This window comes from Aricia agestis, chromosome 6, assembly GCF_905147365.1.
Source record: "Aricia agestis chromosome 6, ilAriAges1.1, whole genome shotgun sequence".
Classification (NCBI taxonomy): Eukaryota; Metazoa; Arthropoda; class Insecta; order Lepidoptera; family Lycaenidae; genus Aricia; species Aricia agestis.
In genome coordinates, this window is record NC_056411.1 from 14467936 (window position 1) to 14488840 (window position 20905).

At 34.5% G+C, this 20905-nt stretch overlaps 3 protein-coding genes and 1 long non-coding RNA gene across 7 annotated transcripts; 3 read left to right on the forward strand and 1 right to left on the reverse strand.

The window, feature by feature from the left end:
• Positions 1 to 20: 20 nt before the first annotated feature.
• LOC121727753 lies at positions 21 to 1096 on the forward strand. Its single transcript, XR_006035720.1, has 3 exons — positions 21 to 274; positions 379 to 618; positions 1055 to 1096. It is a non-coding gene; the product is annotated as an uncharacterized LOC121727753 (long non-coding RNA).
• Positions 1097 to 1098: 2 nt separating this feature from the next.
• Positions 1099 to 6475, forward strand: LOC121727750. Of its 4 annotated transcripts, XM_042115733.1 has the most exons (10): positions 1105 to 1127; positions 1753 to 2569; positions 2740 to 2813; positions 2895 to 2968; positions 3178 to 3293; positions 3386 to 3423; positions 3530 to 3753; positions 3855 to 4296; positions 4656 to 4891; positions 6249 to 6475. In XM_042115733.1, exons 2-8 carry the CDS (start codon positions 2189 to 2191, stop codon positions 3863 to 3865), a joined length of 918 nt encoding a protein of 305 aa, XP_041971667.1. In that variant the 5' UTR covers positions 1105 to 1127; positions 1753 to 2188; the 3' UTR covers positions 3866 to 4296; positions 4656 to 4891; positions 6249 to 6475. The 4 variants fall into 4 exon arrangements, 2 of the variants coding, with proteins under 2 accessions (XP_041971667.1, XP_041971666.1); XM_042115732.1 differs by having other exon boundaries at positions 3530 to 4296; XR_006035719.1 differs by lacking the exon at positions 3386 to 3423 and having other exon boundaries at positions 1099 to 1127; positions 3149 to 3293; positions 3530 to 4296.
• Positions 6476 to 12615: 6140 nt separating this feature from the next.
• Positions 12616 to 16306, forward strand: LOC121727844 (39S ribosomal protein L44, mitochondrial). The gene is made up of 6 exons (XM_042115871.1): positions 12616 to 12800; positions 12924 to 13202; positions 13552 to 13712; positions 13989 to 14115; positions 15441 to 15614; positions 16107 to 16306. The coding sequence occupies exons 1-6, from the start codon at positions 12734 to 12736 to the stop codon at positions 16262 to 16264; spliced, it is 966 nt and encodes a 321-aa protein (XP_041971805.1). The 5' UTR covers positions 12616 to 12733; the 3' UTR covers positions 16265 to 16306.
• Positions 16307 to 16366: 60 nt separating this feature from the next.
• LOC121727843 (centromere protein J) lies at positions 16367 to 20676 on the reverse strand. The gene is made up of 3 exons (XM_042115870.1): positions 17309 to 20676; positions 16825 to 17029; positions 16367 to 16601 (listed from the first exon to the last, which is right to left on the reverse strand). The coding sequence occupies exons 1-3, from the start codon at positions 20425 to 20427 to the stop codon at positions 16470 to 16472; spliced, it is 3456 nt and encodes a 1151-aa protein (XP_041971804.1). The 5' UTR covers positions 20428 to 20676; the 3' UTR covers positions 16367 to 16469.
• Between the last annotated feature and the right edge of the window lie 229 nt (positions 20677 to 20905).

The following is a 20905-nucleotide window of genomic DNA, read 5'->3' on the forward strand; positions in this document are numbered from 1 at the left end:
TTGACTTTGCTACTCTCAAATGTGATGTTTTCAATATTTATTTTTGTATTTTTATTTAGAAATGCAATCAAAATTTCTTTCAGAAATTGTGTGATATGAAAACATTCATTGAGAAATATAATACACGGGGCATCTTTTTGTCGTGTCGAGATATTTTCATGGAATTAACCACCAATGTTTTTGCTTTAATAACCTCTAGCTTACCTATACAGCGTGTTACAAAAAATCTGTAAAATTAAAATATTTGTTTTAATTATATTTTACAAACAAATTTGTGAGTAAATCACAATTTTTTATTATTCTAGCGTCTTTGAAATCTTACATTTTACTAAATTTAGATGCATAATTTTGAATTTTGATGACGTGTGTATTTTTCAGAAGACCTAAATTTTAAATTTTTTCCTAACAAAATAATGAGTAAAAAGAAAACTCAACAAAAGGCACCCGTATCGAAGCAAGATCAACAAATTAATGAACCACGATGTTGCTGTTCAAGGCAGAAAAGTTCTACGCGTATAAGATGCGATAAAAATCGCGTCACAATATTCGGTCAAGTGGAGCAAAATGAAAATGATAAATACACACTTGAATATGCTGCTAAAATAAATGATATGCCTAGTGAGTAACAAAATATCCTGTTATAATATAATTGAAAAGTTAAGTTGTGAATTAAAGTGCTCATCTCAAACTAAAATGTTCAATGGCGTTGATTTAGTAAACGCAAGACACAACTCTTGGAAAGAAGCAAAAAGGGGTCCATGTAGACATTATAATTTATAAAATTATGTGACCAGATGACCCGTGAACTTCGTATCACTCCTCTCCTATTGAAAACCTTTCCTTCCACAAATTCCACAAATTCCTGACTTCCACAAATTTTTAAAAATAGCCAAATTGATTCAGCAGTTATTGAGTTTTAGCAAGATTTAAAAAATGATTTTATAAAATCAAGTAGTTTTATTAATAAACAAAAATTATTTCAAAAAGATACGTAGGTACATAGTTATAGTATACTTCAATTAGTTAGGTATAATGAGGACTCCAATTATTTCAGTGTCACCGGAGTTTTTTTCGCAATACTATAATAAACTAGATGATCAGGAAGATATTGAAGAAAATTTAAAACAGTAAGCAATATGATTATTTATTATACTATATATACGTTCCGTGCGGCTTCGCCCGCGTAAATTAGATATTTCACAGACAAATTAGTCCAGAAAAATAGCCTTGATCCTTCACGTGGTCTACTTCTTATTTGTGCCAAATAACAGAAAAATTGCTCCAGTAGTTCGTGAGATAAGTCCTTTTAAATAATTTCTCCCGTTTTTTCCACATTTTCCTCTATTTCTTCGCTCCTATTAGTCTTAGCGTGATAAAATATAGCCTATAGCCTTCCTCGATAAATGGGGTACCTAACACTGAAATAATAATTTTTCAAACAAACAAACAAACTCTTCCGCTTTATAATATTATAGTATAGATTATAATATACACAACACAATATTACATCAATATTCCAATTTCCATAGTTATGACGCAAACACTTTTGGAATTTGTAATAATCTGCAGAATTATTTATGTCCTCTATTATAGCATAAAGATATGGCACGTAAGTCAATACGCTTTCCCGTAATAACTGCGGCGCTTTTGTAATAAAATTTATTTTAAAAGTAAATTATAGGATCACAATGTCGTAAATCTGACTAAATTTGTTAAGTAGGTTACTTTAAAATGCATAATTACAATTTACAGAGTAGTATCACATGCTGTTCAAGTTAATATACAAGAGCATTTGCAGCCAGACAGACGTCTCACTGCCAGCAATGATCAGGGGATTCAATGTAATTTTGAAAATTTGTCACTTGTACCCGATTTTCATGACATTGATGACTCTGAAGACAATAAAGTTTTGAAAAAATGCAACAGTCCGGTAATTGTAATATCAGTTTACCCAAGACCAGACGTAAAAATAAGCACAGACAAAGTTTTCAAAAAATCTAAACCAAAGTTCGCTAAAAAAGATTCCAGTAATGTAGTACCAGCTGTAAATTCAAAAACATCCAAAGAAAAGAAGGAAATCTTTCAAAATCGCCGTAGCCAAAGTCGTTCGGCATCTCCAGAAGCTAAGGAAATCGAAAAAGATAACAAAAAATACAATTTGCAACCACAAAGGGCGCTCAGATCCAAAATGAAAAGTTCTTCTAATCAATCTTCCACAAATCGTAAGATTATAAAAAACGAACCGGAAAAAATAAATAAAAAATATACTACAGAATTAAAGCAAACTCTGATAGACAACTTCATTAAGAGCATGGAGTCCAAAGAAGACAATTATACTAAATTTCTTCTTTCCGTTCCAAAAAGTACAGCTTCGAGAATAACTATCAATTTAAACAAAAACAAGCAATCTTTTGATGTTGCATCAAACAGCAGTAAAAAAGAAGTAGACTTGGAAAACATAAGAAATAAATTCAAGGATACAAGAAAACCTTTAGCTGACAAAAAGATATCCATAAACAACGACAAAGTTATGTCCAAGAAACGATCACCAAAAATGAATAAATTTGATGTAAGTACTTAACTAAGTACCTTGAAGCAACGATATCAAAATACTAGAACCTAGTTATTCTATATCCTAGGTTCCTGTTATTTATTTGTAAAACATTCATCAGATTTATTTTATAATACTTATATTTAGTTTGCAGTTAGTACCTGACACTCAAACATTTTAATTTTCAGAAAATGAATACAAAAAGCAGTTATCCTAAACCGATGCAATTAAAACCACGGGACAGTTTAGTGGTAAAACATAGGTGATCTAATGTACCTTGTCATTTTCATAAAATTTTATAAGTAAGGCAATCGAAAGTAATATTTTTATAAATGATTTTCAGTCGAGAAATTCGGAGATCTGAGATTAGAGAGAGCGTTCAAAAGATAAATAGTGAACAAAAATCTGGAAATGCAGGTGAAAAATTCATAAAATTTATTTAGGTGTTATTTTTTAACTACTTACTTATATCTCTTCCTCTACTATGATTGTTAAAAAAATATATGGAATGAAATTATAGCTCTACTCTACCTCTCACGTATTATCTCATAATTATTGGAAGGGCCTATAATTCTAAACACCTATTCATGTTTGTAGGCTAGGTTAACATTTAAAATGTTGTGCAGATGCTAGGAAACACTACCGTGGCGATGACTGTCCTATTGATGATCCAAACGTACGTGACAAGGAAATCCAACGTCTACTTGGTCTTACAAAAAAGCAAACTACGCGCTTGAATAAAGTAAGTAAACATTTCTTATAATCAAAAGATATTTTCAAAAAATTAGTAAAGTTCCAGTTTCATTTTCATTTAAGTATTTTCTTTTTTTTTAGGCATCAAAAACTTGTCAACATTGCGGATTTAAAAAATGGTTATTTTTTACATATTTTTTTGAACATACTTAATAATATTTATCTAAAGTAATTATTTACTTTATTATTATAGAGACTTAATGAAATAATTTATCATTTTTTCAGTCCAAAAGCAATAACAATAAGCGTTAAGAAGAAGCGCCTTCCACGTTCGCCATTCACACAGACAAACAATATTGATCAAAACAATGTACTAGAAATCTTAAACGTTAACCTGAATGAGAAATTGGTAAAATTTAACGGTCTGTCGAGATCACCAATAACAATTGGCAAACCCGACGATTGCATAAATAGAGCACTAAAATCAAATTCACATCGTATTGACAAAGGTACTAAAATTATTTCAAATGTATTGCAAGACTCCGAATATTCCGACTTACGAACAAATCAGCCAAAATTGATTTATGATTACGACTTTTTTCATGCGCAGAAACCTTATAAGTACAGAAGAAGTAAATTACCAATAAAACGTTATAATAAAACTACAATGACTGCTAAAAATGCAGTAGTTAATCACTTAGCAAGTAACAGAGATAAACATCACAGTTACTTTGAAAAATATGTGCAAACAGAAAAAAAATCAATTGCTAAGAAGCAGTTGAAAATGGTTCGCGATTCTAATTGCAAAATAAAGAGAAATTTTAACAGATTACCCAATATTGATTCAGAAAGAATAATAATTCATCAAGATAAGAATCAACTTTGCCTTCGACCTACTGTTTCTGCTGTCGATGCTTCGTACAACTATAATTCTAACTCGAAATTGGAAACACCAACATCATATTTGAATCAAAAAGGCGATGGTCCTGATTTAAAATCTAAAAAGCAAGCAGATGTTGCTAATTCTTTTCATGTTATTTATAAGGGTAAAGGTAAAATGACATCGTTATTGTTGTGGATGGCTGGTTTACTATTAGAAATATTAAATTATATTAAAACCCAACGGATTAGGTACTTTTGAAAACACGCTGTATAATAGGCGCCTAAAATACTCTATATTTTCATGTAGTTTAATCGCTAACTTGTTGTAGTTTCTTAACTAATTAAAAGATAGCGTTTAATTAGGGCTGGGGTATGAAGATGAATGTTTTTTTATTGTTGCCTTATTTAAATAATTAACTAGAATATATTATATTTTACGTTGTTTTTTGTTTGGTTTTGAGCAAATTCAAAATACACATTCCTTCATTATTGCTTGAGCCTTAACATATTAATAATAATTTTATTTCAGGACAAAAGAGATCAGTGACGCCTAATTTAGGAACATCTTTTGTATCGATCTCAGTTAAATCGTCTAAAGGCACCCATCAGAGGCCACATAGAGGAAGAAAAACATTTTTGTTGCATATTATATCCTACGTAATCAAAAAGTTAAAAAGATCTTCTAACATGCTTGAAAATCATCAGTTAAAAAAATGTTCAAGTCCTAACAGTTTTGATTCATATTACGTTAACTCTTCATTGGCTGTGAGTTAACTATACAAATTTTTATTAAGTATAATATTTTTTACCGAATTACCGTTAACCGCTCTTATAAGTGAGATTATGCCCAAGATCATTATAATTGGGATGCTGTTTTAATTAGTAGATCGTACTTAAGAGGATTCCACACCGCCGTTTTTCCATACAAACGTTGTCCCCCTCCCCTGTTTCCCCCCTGGATAATGCCGGTAGAGTTACGATTTTTTTCCTGAATATCTATGGCCACTATTAGCATGTCACTATATTTTCCTTTTTTTCATAATTTTATTATTAAAAAAGATAAGAACGTCCAAAAACCCAAAAAAATGGCCAGATTTTCCTTTGTGTTCAAACACCCAGAAAACAAAAATATACAAAAAAAATAAAACATAGGAACGCAGCTCAAGCTTTCCTTTATTTCTTAATGAAAAAAGTACTTAAATCGGTTAAGTTTTGGAGAAGGAATCAGCGGACAACGAATCGAAGATTTTCTGTTCTTTTATTAGAACTTTTGTCGTGTTGTCTCTATCGCGCTCTGCGGTGGGAGACTTGAGATTGGTGAGACAGTAATACATTTTCAAATACCTATTTTCAATTTCTCCCGCCCCTGGTGTATCCTCTTAAGTACCGTACTATGTGTGGCGCATCACCTGAGTACGGTACGTAACGCCTCTAGTTCACCGACGCGACGCTGCGAACTGCGAAATATCTGCGAAACAGGAATAGAGCGAGATGCAATATAACACATTGTCGTGTGGCGGATGAGACAATATCAGTAAATCGGTTGGCCTGTTTCGCAGTTCAAAGCGTCGGACGTGGACAGTGGACTAGAGGCGAAATAAATGAAACTCACCACTCAACTGTGATGTCAAATCGCTACTTGAGAGTGTTTCGTTAAATCGGTCAACCCTTGGTTTAAGTGCTGTCAAAGTTGATAATTTATCAAACATAATAATTAATTAAAAACAATGTTAATTATGCCAATGCAATGATATTAATTATTATGTTATGCCGTTGAGAGAGAATCAGCCAAGATTCAATATTGTTATTGAGCAGGAGATAGAGCCGTTTATAAATACGGGCCTCACTTTTCCGCACTTGTTATGTATATCTATAGTTTATTTTTATTATATTATACAAATTGCACCTGTCCTACACGAACACGACACACGTGTATGTTGAATGTTGATTCAACAAGTCGGGTGGACGTGACTGTCGAGTGACGACGCCACTGTTTAAATGTAAAATATTATTATTGACGCTGAAAGACTTAGATTTTAGAAGATTAAAAAATCTTACATACCGAACAGGCGACGTCGACAGAACGTTACAGTTTAGCAAACTATCTGCTATCTTTTTTTAGCCATGGGACATGTCCTCCGTGATTTATGATACATCAGCATCCTACTATTCAAACCACAGTATTCACGCAGTAGCAAAAATGAAACGTGGTTTCCTCTCATCTTTTTGTAATGTATTAGCGAGAAGAAAGAGACAAACTGTGGGTAAATAAAATCTAAGTTATGTAAAAGCAGAAAGTTATGATTAAGTACTTGTATATTTTTTTAGAGCTTAATAAACTTTTTTTTACGAAAATAAGTTGTTTAATTAGGTACTTATATTGTAATGTTCAACAGCGGCAGCAGGTAGACGCTTGAAATATTAATTAAGAATGCACCTGACCTTAACTTGACTATAGGTCTACCAGAATCTGATAGCAAAAAGTGAGAAAATAAATTGACTCTAGCAATGCGGGAGTAATAGGAATAAAACATTTTGATCCTTTTTAGGGTTCCGTAGCCAAATGGCAAAAAACGGAACCCATATAGATTCGTCATGTCTGTCTTTTCTCCGAAAAAGAGCTAGGTATGTAACTATTAAATCTTGGTAAGTAGATGTAATCTGTGAACCGCATTAAAAGGGCCCATTCACGGCAGGACTGCACGGCAGTCCTGCAGTGAATGGGCCTACAAATATATACTAGTAATCTGTGGAATGGGCCTTTTAAGGGCTATTCACAACTTTTTTGACAGATTCTCCACACTTGATCTGTCAAGTTGGTGACACAGGCCCTAAGATTTTGATACAAAAATGGAAAACACAAGGTGGCCATACACGGGACAATTATCGTAACGATTTATCTCCTCGATGTTAAAATCGAACGACAAATTGTACGTGTGTAGAGTCTGGCCAACGAAAGCTGAACCAAGCATTTATTTTGATTGGCAACACTATTCTGCCAGTCGATGGTTTGCGGTTGCACGATTTCATGATCTTGATACTTGGTCATAATTATTATTTTATACTATTGTGATCTTTTAATTTTTCATACTAGACATGTTATTTATTTTAATAAATGGTATTTTTATTGAAAATCTTCACGAAGATTCGGATGAGAAACAGGAAAGTTTCCACCATACCATTGTGACCTAATTACCCATCGCATATTCTACTCTCTCGTTAATACCGATTAGACAAAAACACAAATAAAACACAATTATTTTACGTGCACTTTTTCCACTATATTCATTTATTATTATTACAAATTTTAGCTAAAAACACGACCGGTTTCGAAACAATTCTACTAGGCTTAGTTAGCAATATATTTTCTAAGTCAGTATAGGCTATAATTTATGTTAGACTTTTCTTTTATAGGTGCATAATTTTTTGCACATTGAAGTAATATAATATCTAGCATCAGCAGAAAATGATCTAAATCTTTTTTTCCTACTACATTATGTGATACCATATAAATAATTTTTAAATTTGCCGCGGTTTGCTTGGTTCAACTTTCGTTGGCCAGACTCTAGCAAATAGCAATATCGCAAACGATTTTACGTTCAAAAGATCGATTGGACGATTTTCTTGACGATCGATCGAAACAACAAATTGTCCCGTGTCCCGTCCAAATATGTCCCGGGCACTTTTATAAAAAAATTTAGGGGTCCCCACTCCCCATAGGTACTTAAACGGCCCATTCACGGCAGGACCGCCGTGCAGTCCTGCTGTGAATGAGCCTCTTAACTGAAACAAAAAAAAATTCACTTGAGATTCGCATGCTTACTAATCTGCGCCATTCGGCCGCTTACACCATTAATATTATCATAATAATAATCATGAAAATATTGATACTACGTGTAATTTAAGCCATACACTTGTACGTATAGTCCGTCAAAAAAGTGAAGAAATTAAAAAGTAGCAACATCGTAGTGTTATGCCTTTTTTCTTAGATTGATTTGAAAGGGATGACACTACGATGTTGCCACTTTTTAATTTCTTTACTATCTTGACAGACTGTAAGTTAAGTGCACTTGTTATAGCGGCTCTACAAGATGTACCAGCGTAGTGGCCCATCACGATTGGCCAGCGTGGGGAGGACGTAGTGGCGTAGGATGGCCGATGGCGCCAGCGATGGGCGTGGAATGGCGGCGGTGCAGTGTTGCCAGATCAGGGGATTTCCCCCTAGATTTAGGGGGTTTTCGACCAAGTTAGGGGGAAAAAATATTTACTTAGGGGATTTTTAAAGGAAATTCAAAATACACGTCAAATACATTTTTTTTGCTAACTATCACGTTCCTAATATTTTTTTATCATATTTAAATTACTTGAGCGCCACAACAACTAATCGAGGTCGAGATTCGAGATGTTGAGAAGATGAATACAGTTCGACAAGGCTTTAAATGAATATGTCAATGATGTCAATGGGCGCTGCTGCCTGCTGGTATAGGAGAACTGTCAAAAATGACGTTTTTGTATGATAGAAGCGTTAGTTCCTTTTCTCGTCACGTGCATATAAAGCCTTGTCGAGCTGTAATAAAGTTTAGTAATATATTTTTATTGAATACTAGCTGTTGCCCGCGACTTCGTCCGCGTGGACTTTAGTTTATAGCGCGCGGTGTCAATAAAATTGGTGTCAAAAGCTTTTTCGAAACCCTGGTACCCCTTAAATCAAAATACCCAAAACAGCCGTGTAATGTGCACATAATATGATTTTTTTTAAATTAAACTTTTTTATACCAAGCTTATTTAGCGTTACAACTTACACAACTTAGCTGCATAATGCATTACACAACTTTAGCTTTGACCAATACCCATAAACTATTTAGTATATTTTATTATTGGTAGACTGTTGTTTCTGATATCTATGTTGGTAAGTGAGTTATTTAATAACATGTATAACAATCGAAAGAATCAAAACATTAATTCAACATGGTACTGGTACCATGTTGAGTTAATGTTATTAATAATATGATGTGATGATTTTATAGAAATACATATGAGTAAGCGATAGCGCGATCTAAGCGACCCTTGGCGCCGTCTGTTCCAGTTTTTGGATCTAACTTAATTTGAACAAATTTACGCATAAACACCCCCTTACAACCCCTTTTTCCAGTAAGAAGTAGCCTATGTCCTTTCTCAGGCTATAGACTATCTGTGTACAAAATTTCATTACAATGGGTTCAGTAGTTTTGGCGCTGTTGTTTTTGAATTTGATATCTAAGTTGGTAGGTGAGTTATTAGTTAGTAACGTGTATAACAATCGAATGAATCGAAAAATCCAATTCAACATGGTACCACCTCTTATAGAAATACGCATGAGCAAGCAATAGCGCGATCTAGGGGACTCTTGGCGCCATCTGTTTTGCATTTTTGGTACTAACTTAATTTGACCAAATTTACGCATTTTCACCCCCTTACAACCCCTTTTTCCAGTTAAAAAGTAGCCTATGTCCTTTCTCAGGCTTTAGACTATCTGTGTACAAAATGTCATTACAATGGGTTCAGTAGTTTTGGCGCTGTTGTTTTTGAATTTGATATCTAAGTTGGTAGGTGAGTTATTAGTTAGTAACGTGTATAACAATCGAAAGAGTCGAAATATTCGACTCAACATGGTACCACCTCTTATAGAAATACGCATGAGCAAGCAATAGCGCGATCTAGGGGACTCTTGGCGCCATCTGTTTTGCATTTTTGGAACTAACTTAATTTGACCAAATTTACGCATTTTCACCCCCTTACAACCCCTTTTTCCAGTTAAAAAGTAGCCTATGTCCTTTCTCAGGCTTTAGACTATCTGTGTACAAAATTTCATTACAATGGGTTCAGTAGTTTTGGCGCTGTTGTTTTTGAATTTGATATCTAAGTTGGTAGGTGAGTTATTAGTTAGTAACGTGCATAACAATCGAAAGAGTCGAAATATTCGGCTCAACATGGTACCACCTCTTATAGAAATACGCATGAGCAAGCAATAGCGCGATCTAGGGGACTCTTGGCGCCATCTGTTTTGCATTTTTGGAACTAACTTATTTTGACCAAATTTACGCATTTTCACCCCCTTACAACCCCTTTTTCCAGTTAAAAAGTAGCCTATGTCCTTTCTCAGGCTTTAGACTATCTGTGTACAAAATGTCATTACAATGGGTTCAGTAGTTTTTGCGCTGTTGTTTTTGAATTTGATATCTAAGTTGGTAGGTGAGTTATTAGTTAGTAACGTGTATAACAATCGAAAGAGTCGAAATATTCGACTCAACATGGTACCACCTCTTATAGAAATACGCATGAGCAAGCAATAGCGCGATCTAGGGGACTCTTGGCGCCATCTGTTTTGCATTTTTGGAACTAACTTATTTTGACCAAATTTACGCATTTTCACCCCCTTACAACCCCTTTTTCCAGTTAAAAAGTAGCCTATGTCCTTTCTCAGGCTTTAGACTATCTGTGTACAAAATTTCATTACAATCGGTTCAGTAGTTTTGGCGTTAAAGCGAGACAGACAGACAGACAGACAGAGATACTTTCGCATTTATAATATTAGTATAGATTAAAAGAAAAAGTAATCTAGGGGATTTCTAGGGCGAAATCAAATTAGTTCAGGGGTACGGCGCCGAGACCATCTCCCAACACTGCGGCAGTGTCGGTTTTTCGGCCGCACATCAAAGGATGATGGCCCAGCGATGGCGGTACGCCTCTACACGTGGCCGATACGACAGTCGGCTCCTTGTGAGTATAGTATTCGTTGACAGTCGGTGCCTGACCGCGGTCGAGGGAGGACCTCGTAATTCGTATTACAATTTACGAATTTCATTCAAAATGACGAGTACGTGGTCTCATAATGAATGAAGCTATATTAATATTATGACAAAGGCGAAAGTTTGTATGGATGTTTGTTACTCTTTTACTCAAAAACTACTGAACGGATTTTAATGAAACTTTACAATAATAATAGCTCATACAATACATAACTCCCATAGCCGGACACCGTTAATCAAATAGTTAACTTCGTCAATCGTTAATCCGTCAAAAAAAGTTAACTTCGATAAACGTTAAAGCGTTACATTTTGGACGAATTAACGCAAGTTAACGTTAATCATTAATCCGTTAATGTGTAATATGGCCTTGTTATGACTTATATCATCATGGGCGTACCGAGGCGGGGCAGGGGGGGGGCAGCTGCCCCCCCTGGATCATGTTGACGTTCCTACTAAGTATATTATCTAGTACTTTTATCTATAAAAATTAAAAATTAAGAACGAATTTTTGCCATTTGTTTGCAATACAATATTTTTACAACTAAAAATTATTAATTTTTTATTCTTTATAAACAGCTAGCTTATGAAAAATCTGATTTGCCCCCCCCTGGCCCAGAACCTAGGTGATTTGCCCCCCCCTGGCACCAGAACCTGGGTAATTTGCCCCCCCCCCCCCCCCCCCCCTTGGCCCAGAACCTGGGTACGCCCATGTATATCATTGCGTTAGTGCACATACAAAACCTGTTGGTTTAGGTTCTGGAAGTTCCCCCGAGGGGGCGGAATCACTCTTCACTCTATAAGCTAATGAAATTATAAAACGAAACAAATCTCTTCTCACTCGCACGCGCCTGAAAATCTATCTAGTATTGCTTTTGTTTCACTCGCTGTTGCTGTGCCGCGGCGCCGCGCTGCCCGCCCGCCCGGCACTTGTCGTTTTATACTAACTCATAACTGTCTGAACCTGTTTTCGCGCCGCGCCGCGGTGCCGTTCGGTAAATAGTAGGCATTGGTTGGATTAACGATTAACGGACTTCTGTATATTAACGGAAGTTAACGAGTCCGTTACTATTTTTAAAAGTTAACTTAAAAGTTTAATCCGTTAATCAAAATGTTAAAATCGTTAATCAACGATTAACGGAGTAACGAGTTAATGCCCAGCTATGATAACTCCTGACTTTTTAAAGATACAAATTCGGGAGGTTCGGCGTTGTTTTAAGAACGGAAAGCATATATGATTTTTATGCTATTATTACATTTATCATTAACATCATCATCACTACCATAAACCATTATTTTAATTTTAGGCTCGAAATAATTATTCGTAGAATTCAAGAGAAGGTTCATTCGTATGACCTCCCTCCTAATATGAATTAGGAGGGAGGTCATACGAAGTTCACCGTGTCATCTGGTGAAGTCATAAATTATTAAAAATTCACGTTTTGCATTGCCGTAATGGCTAATGCTTACACGTCCATCTTGAACGACGTTTAGATCACAACTGAACACGGCCATCATGTAGAGGCGTTGCGAGTTGCGACCATTGCATAGCCATCGCATGCGTCATTCGATCGGCCAGCGCTGGATTGTGGCCACTCATGTAGAGGAGCAATTAGAGGTCAGTGACTGTAGTCACTAGTCAAATATATTAATTAAAAATAAAAACATAACCTAAAAATAACAAAATAATTTGACAGCTGTCTCCATAAAAATCTGATAAAAAATTTGTAATTACAAATTTCGGGACTGTGTTCTTAAATTATTTAGTATGCTAACATTATTTTGCAACTAATAATAACAATTTTTCACAGCAAACATCATAATGGCCTTCATAAGACGATGTACTCCTCTTATACCTATTCTGAAAAATGTACCCATTACTAACCAAGGTAATAAACATTGAATTAATGTTAATTACAATCACTTCTAAAGATAAAGTAGCCTTTTAAAAGAATAGCATTTAATACCTCATGGTTGCTACGTATTTTTACTGTACATTCATTTTATTACAGCTAAAAAAATTCATCGCTGGGTGGCACCAACCTTAAGAGAGTTAAAAAGGCGCGAGGATAAGCAAGGAGGGAAAATGACGAACCCAAGAAATACATTCGCAGAATGGAATTTGGAAGCTGAATTATATGCATTTGGAAAAAGATTAAATGAAGAGTTTGATTCTGATCTCTTACTCCAAGCTTTTACTGACCATACTTATGTGATCAAAGAGGAGATGAAGCAAAAAGAAATGGATATTGATCTCAAATTGAGGGACAATAGAGATTTGGCAGACCATGGTGGGTGAACTTTGCTCTTAGACTATTCTATTGAACCATTATATTAGTGTAATTTGCTACGTATAATAAAAATTAAGGAAATGTAACTCCCATACTATTACCGTCTTAAATTTGGTTCCTTTTGAACTGTCATGTAATGTCAGCCTAATTCCGCTCAAGGCCACCTAAATAATGCAAATGTACTGAAATGTGTACGGTACACATTTTTGACAAGTATTGTAGAGCATGTTTTTTGATGGAGTTACTTTTCCTCAGTTTTTATTATTCGTGGCGAATTGGTAATTACGTAATTATTTGTGACCTCATAACAGAAACACTGTTGTACTTATTGTGATTTTTTATATTTCAGGAGAGAAATTTATATCAGAATATGTACAACTTTATTTGGAAGTAGTTTTACCTAAATTACCATTGGAAGGCATTAAAAGCATTAAAAATCATCTGATGAGTGAAAGTACTCTAGCCCATGTATCAGCTAATCTTGGGACAAAGGACATTATCCTGGCAGATGTGAGTATTTATCGTAAGGTTGACTTTACCATACACATACAAGTATTCAGAAATTTTATTAGAAAAATTACCTTACCATTGAACAATTAGTTTAGTGAGATTTATAATGTTACAATATTATCTAGTTTAAAGTTTTTGATGAATTATATTTTAAAAAAATTCAAACATTTTAAAAAATCAAGCTGCTTAAAAATCAAATGTAATAATAAACCTTTACTTATAATACTATAGGCTAGTCACATTGGATAATGTGTTTAAATATTTTTTTATCTATAGGAATACCCTGTTGACAAGTCAGTTTTAGCAAACACTTTCAAAGCATTAGTAGGAGCACTCCTTGAATCATCTGGTGAAGAAAGAGCAGCACATTTTGTGAGAGATTTTCTCGTCACCCAACTTCAAGGTCAGTATTCTCAAATCCACAGCTGGAGTTTCTGATTTTGAGTAAAGCCTTAGGCCAGGTCCACACAGCACAATCCTGCACATTTTTTGCAGTATATGTCTAAACGAATAAATAGTGGCGCATACAATGTAATATAGAACCACTAGATGTCCCGTGCGGCTTCGCCCGCGTAAATTAGGAATTTTACAGAAACCATACATTTTCCCATAAAAAATAGCTTATGTCCCTACTCCCTTCACTTGGTCTACTCTATATCTGTGCTTAATATTGCCATAAAAATTGCTCCAGTAGTTCGTAATTTCTAATATTTCCCCCGTTTTTCCCACATTTTCCTGCGTTTCTTCGGTCGTATTAGTTTTAGCGTGATAATATATAGCCTATAGTCTTACTCGATAAATGAGCTATCTAACACTGAAAAAAGTTTTTAAATCGGACCTGGAGTTCCTGAGATTAACGCGTTCAAGCAAACATACTCTTCAAGATTATAATATTAGGTAGGCATAATTTTTTTTATTTATCACTTGACAAACTCCAGTCTCAATCTAAAAGACTATGAAAAGTACCAATAACCGGGTCATGATAGGCTTATAAGTCATAACCATGGGACGATGTATGGTATAATATGGTAGTGATGATGATGATGATAAATGTAATTTGCACAGTAGCATATGCTTTCCGTTCTTAAAACAACGCCGAAACTCCCAAACTTGTATCTATAAAGAATCAGGAGTTCTCTCAGCACCTTCCGAACCACGGTGTACCAGGTATACCTCGGTGCAAAATCTTACTTGTTGGTAGCATATGCTTAGAATACTTCTCACGAAACCAAAGTCACCACATGTTTCCCTATAAATTTTGAGGAGTTCCCTCGATTACTTATGGATCCTTCATCAGATCACCACTTTTGTGAATATAATATCAAATTGGGATGATGCCCTATATACCAAAAGAAAAATTTTGAAAATCGGTTAACAAATGGCGGAGTAATCGTTGAATAAAAGAAAACGAACATAACACCTCCCCCATTTTGAAAGTCGGTTAAAATTGTAGCCTATGTGTTATTCTGATGTATAAGCTATATTATTGTAAAGTTTTATTAAAATCCGTTCTGTAGTTTTTGCGTGAAAGAGTAACAAACATCCATACATCCAAACAAACTTTCGCCTTTATAATATTAGTAGGAAGTAGAAAGCAGGATTCACACGTCGATGAATGATAAAAAAATGTGCAGGACAATGCTGTGTTATACTTAGAATGATTTTTTATGCCCTTTTTTTCAAATATAATACATATTTTGACATAATCCTTTTTTGTACTTTTTTTAGGGAAAGATGTTAACGAATATTGGCACATAGAAGATCCTTGGGCTATGTTAAAAGGTCTAATAGAAAAGACAGGAAGTGAGGTAGAACCTAGACTAATCGGTGAAGTAGGAAAGAACACGCTCCTCGCCTGCTACAGAGTCGGCTTGTATATTGACAAAAAAATGTTGTCATCAGGTAAAAATTCTAAAAACTTTTATGTGATGTTATGTCATTATGTTTTAAATTTCTCACTTTAATGGAAAAAACATTGTTATACTTTCTTTAATTAAACATTGCTAGCCATGACCCATTGCGCAATCAGTCATAAAACTTGTTTGTGGCCCGCCCCGGTAAGCGCGAAGCTTCATTGGGAAAGGCCTAAGGCTATATTATAATATACATCACTCTGTGTCCAATAAGAGCAAAGAATCAGAGGAAAATGTGAAAACGACCGGGAAAATTATTTGAAGGTGCTCCTCTCATGACTACTGGCACTATTATTTTTATGTATTGGGAGGTGGACATATTAAGGTGCATTTTTGTGGGAAAATGTATGGTTCCCATGAAATTTCATGCCAAATAGTAATAAAATGTTACTTTTGAGACAGTAACATTATATTACACCTTTAGCAAGTTTAGTTCAGACATTATTGTTGGAAATCTCATTGGTTTTAATTTTATTTGCAGGTTTTGGTGAGACAATATCAACGGCCCAGGAAATGGCTGCAAGAGAAGCACTGAAGAAGATATTTGCCACAGAGGATAATATGTACCCAATCAAATTTAACATAAATGGAATTCCTAAGGAAAGCAAGGACTTCAGATACCAAATATCTGCTAGCTAAATATATTTTGATAAGTTATTAGTTAGAATTATAAGATTTGATCCATATTTTTCTTTTATTAAATATTGATATAAGTACACATTTAAATAACAGTAAATCTTATAGTAAAAAATATTTGGCAACATGGTTAGTTTTTAAATTACATAACAGTCAACATCATCACTTCCAATAAGGCACATAAATATTACAAAATCCAATATAATTTTCAGCCAGGGGCAGAATCCATTATAAGGTTACCATGTTTATCTTTAATGCGAATTCTTCCAGATGAATATCTCGTCTCTGAAGTGCCATCATTATATATCAACTTTACAGTACCATCTGGAAACTCACGACGCTGAAAGCGAGAAAAGGCAATTTTATAACTAGAGAAAAGTTTACTTGTATACAAACTGCTAAAATGCTGTCAAGACTCTAGATCTAAGGCTTCTTGCAGACGAACGGCACGATGGCTGCCGATGACTGCTGTCGACGCGTGTCGTTCGTCTGTAAGAAGCCTTGTTAGTAAAGCTTAATTGTATTATTAATTTACTTTTACATATTATACATGTTTTAAATACCTTATGTTCTTTAGTATGTACTTCTATTTGTCCATTAGGAAACACAATTCTTTGCTCTCCATTAGCTGATACTGTCATGGTAGCACCGTCTGGGAATCTCCACTCCTCTCGGACATGTTCATTTTTGGGATCAAAGTATCTGATACTTCCATTCGGTAGTCTTATTTCTGAAGAACCGTCTTTGTAACGTTTTTCCGTTTGTCCACTGCATAAAAAATGTGACTGTTAGTTTCCACTTTTATGGTTACAGGGGGGTAGTAAATCTATACTAATATCCATACTAATATTATAAATGCGAAAGTGTGTCTGTCTGTCTGTTACCCCTTCACACTTTGAGTCCCAGTTGGAGATACTTTGAGTCCCGGGAAAGGACATAGGATACTTTTTAAACCGGATAAATGTATGGTTCCCGCGCGAAAAACGAGTTTTGATGCAACTCCGTTTTGGGAATCGTCTAGTAAGATATAATTTATATTATACTCACTCAGGAAATTCTAGAACTTCCAGTCCATCAGCATGTGTGGTATGAACTGTTTTGTTTTCTGCATAAAAATATTTAATTCTTCCTTCATTGTAAAAATTCTCTTTGATATCACCATTATAATAAATAAATTTGCTGTATCTCCCATCCGCAGATACATATTTTATATTACCATTGGAAAATCTCAACTCCTTTGAACCATCCGGTTTTGTTATTTCGGTTGGATTTAAATTTGTTTTTGAGAAACTCGATTTGCTAGTAGTTGGTTCAGGGCTTGGAGTCATTCTGCTGTTAATTTTGGGAGGCTGAACATCAAACCTTTGGTTTAAAGAGGACTGATGAGTATGTAAAGTTTTATTTTGTGCAGAATTCCTACTATTGTCATTTAATGAAACATTTCCGGAATTATTTGTGGAAATTCCACTGGATGTACTATAGTTGGGTAAAAAAATAGGTGATCTGGATGTATTAGAAACTGTAGGACTGTTGTCTGTATGAACTGATCCTGTACACGAGGATTTAGATAGTCTCTTTGATTTCTCAGTGCGCTCCCCATTATCTTTACTCAAAAAGAAATTTGAAGTGTTCTCATCACTGTATCCATCTAAATTTTTTTTGGAATGCATTTTGTTAGAAGGCACATTGTCTCTAAACCTATCATTATAAATTTTTTCAAGATTGTTGTCATCATCATACAAATATGAATTTCTTGAAGTATTTATATCCTTGTCATCTAAATCTTCAGCAATATCATTGTCGCTATCTTCATTAATTGATGCAAAATCATTGTCATTTCCTAATTTATACTTCTCTAGGTCACTAATTGAGTCCTTCTGGCTAAAATATTTGGCATACCTAGATGTTACATTCAGGTTAGGGACACTTTTTGCTCTTGGTCTCATTGCAATAGGTTTATTTTGTGGCTGAGTCATTCGAGATCGACTCTGTCTTTCGATGGCATGAGCTTTATACTTTATGTCTGGATCTAATTCAACTTCTATTCTTTCATCTCCTATTGTTCGGCTGTTAAGTTTCCTATTTATTTGTTCTAAATATTTGATGTTTGTTAATCTCCTAGTTATATCATTACTGTGCTGAATCCTTCTATTTTCTTTTTTTAATTTTTCTATTTCTTCAATGAAGCTTTTCTTTTCCTTTTCCATTATTTTGATTTGATTCCTGAGGCGTGCTAAAGCAGTTGTTGACTTTGCATCTTTAATGCGTATTTCTTCTTTTAGGTTTTCTACTTCCTTTTTTAAATTTAGTACTTCATCCTTATCCTTTTTGTTTAGCCTACCTCTTATATCTCTCAAGTATCTTTCATATAATTGTTTCTGTTTCTGTATTTTTTCTTTTTCTTCAGCTAAATAGTATTCAGATAAAATTTTATCTTCATTGAATTTTTTCTCATACTCCTGTTTTTCTTCATAAATCTTTTGACGCTCCAATTCAATTTCTTCTCGCATTTTAGTGAGATTTAAATTTTCTTTTCTGAATGTTTCAATTTCATCTTCCAATTCTTTGAGTCGCTCTTTTAATAATTCACTTGTGGCTTGTAACTTGGCATTCATTTCTGCCATATTTATTTTTACTTCATTATTGACAACAGAATCATTTTGGCAATTTGTTTTTTGACTTGGTTTTTCTTCAGTCTTTGGTGTGCCAGACTTCTTATTTACTTTCTGTTTTTTAGGCTGGGGGTTTTCGTTTTCAGTAACAGTTTTACATGAACAACAACACGATACCGAGGAGCAAGTATCGTTGCATTCATCACAGGTGCATGTTTCTGAGTTACAATTTAATTGTGAAAGTTCTGAAGAAATGCTTGGTGCAATATTCATTAATTTGGGGTTATCAACAATACATTTTTTTAAAATAAATGGAGTACTCTCACCGGAACTCTCCAAGGCTGTTCTTCCCAAAAATCTATTAAAGAAAGAATTCTCAATACTAAAACTACCATGGTTCACTTTATTTTCCAACAGTTCAAATAAGTTTTGTTCGGCAATTTCTTTTTCTTGTCTTACTTTTGATATGTTTTCGTCACAACTTATGTCAGAATATATACTTTTTGCCGGTGAAAGAAAGTTTTTGTAGTAGTCACTTTGTTTCAATTTCATAAGCAGATCATTCTGTTCTTTGGAGAGGACAGATGCCCAAGTCTTTCCCTTTGTATTTGGCATGGGATCCTGCATCTTCTGTGAAACATTCTGTTCAGGCTCAATTTCCGAGACTCTTGAACTCTGTTCTTTTGTTTCATGATAATGTTCACTTTGTCTCATTTTTGGCTTTTGCATTAAGCTTTTTTCTTGTATTTCCAAAATTTGTTCTGTGTCACAATTCACTTTACATTCTGAGACTTTTATTTTTACATTGTTTTTCTTATTATTTTTTAAAATAGACTTCCTCTTGTAGCTTTGGTTTGTGTTTTTATTTTTCTTCCAAGGCAAAGCTTTTGTGTTCTGAATAACAAGATCCTGTTTATTTAATCCAAATCGAGCCATACCTTCTCCACGTTTTAGAAAGGGTTTTTTAGAAACAGCTGTGACAGAGGTGTCGGTTTGTGCAGACCTTTTTGTATTTACACTTGCAGTTTTCTCTTCTTTCTTTAATTTTTCTAATAACAATGTTTCGAAATCTTTCCTTGGAGATAAAATAGGCATTTCGTCAAGTGAAATAGATATTGTCGGCACACTCACTTTGTTCACAGTACAGGCCTTATTATTTGTAGGTTTATTGTTGGTGACCGAACTCTTTGTGGAAGAAGGAGAATCATTTATGAATTCTGATTCTTGAGATAGATTTAGTAGAGTAACACCTTCAATAACATTTTGTAAACTACCTCGCTGTGAATTTCGTCTTGCTTGTGTCGACTGTTCAGTGTCGTTTTCAGTTTCTTGAGCAGATTCTAATAGGGAGCGAAACGTGTTGTAGCTTGTGCTGTCGCTAAAATGACTTACAATTTCTGTAATTGACTTAGTTAACTCAGAGGAATCTTGAAAATTCATTTGTTTTTGCAGCTTACTTCTCTGTAATACTTGTATTTGCCTCAGCATTTCCAATCGCTCTAATATTTGCGAAGGAGATATAGTAACATCGCTATCTGAATATGATTGATCCATTACTAACTTGTTTTATATATTTTAACAATCAGAAATTTATTTAACTTTAATGTTTTGTTTTCGCACTTTGCAATTCAACAAGTAGCAACCAAGTAGCAACAGTCAAAACCACTCGCTAGAGTAAAAAATTTCTTTGGTCAAAACTTTTTGAAAATCAAAGGCATGTTCCTTTCTTGTATGAGTAGCTGTTTGTAGCTGTTGTCAGTGATTTTATGGGATTTAATTGGCTACCAAGACGTCAAATCGTAACTAATATACTTGAGTAGTTAAAGGAACGCAATTACAGACGACGTGTTTTTATCCTTAAGTTGGTACTTAAAAGTATTTTTTTTTACTTTTGTTTTATTTATGAACGCAAACGTATATAGTACATTCAGGCTTCAGCCTTATTAAGCTGCGCGTCCACTGCATCGGAATCGGAGCGTACGGAGTGTACGGAGCGTCGTCATTTACGAAATGCCGATGGGGTGCGCCACTG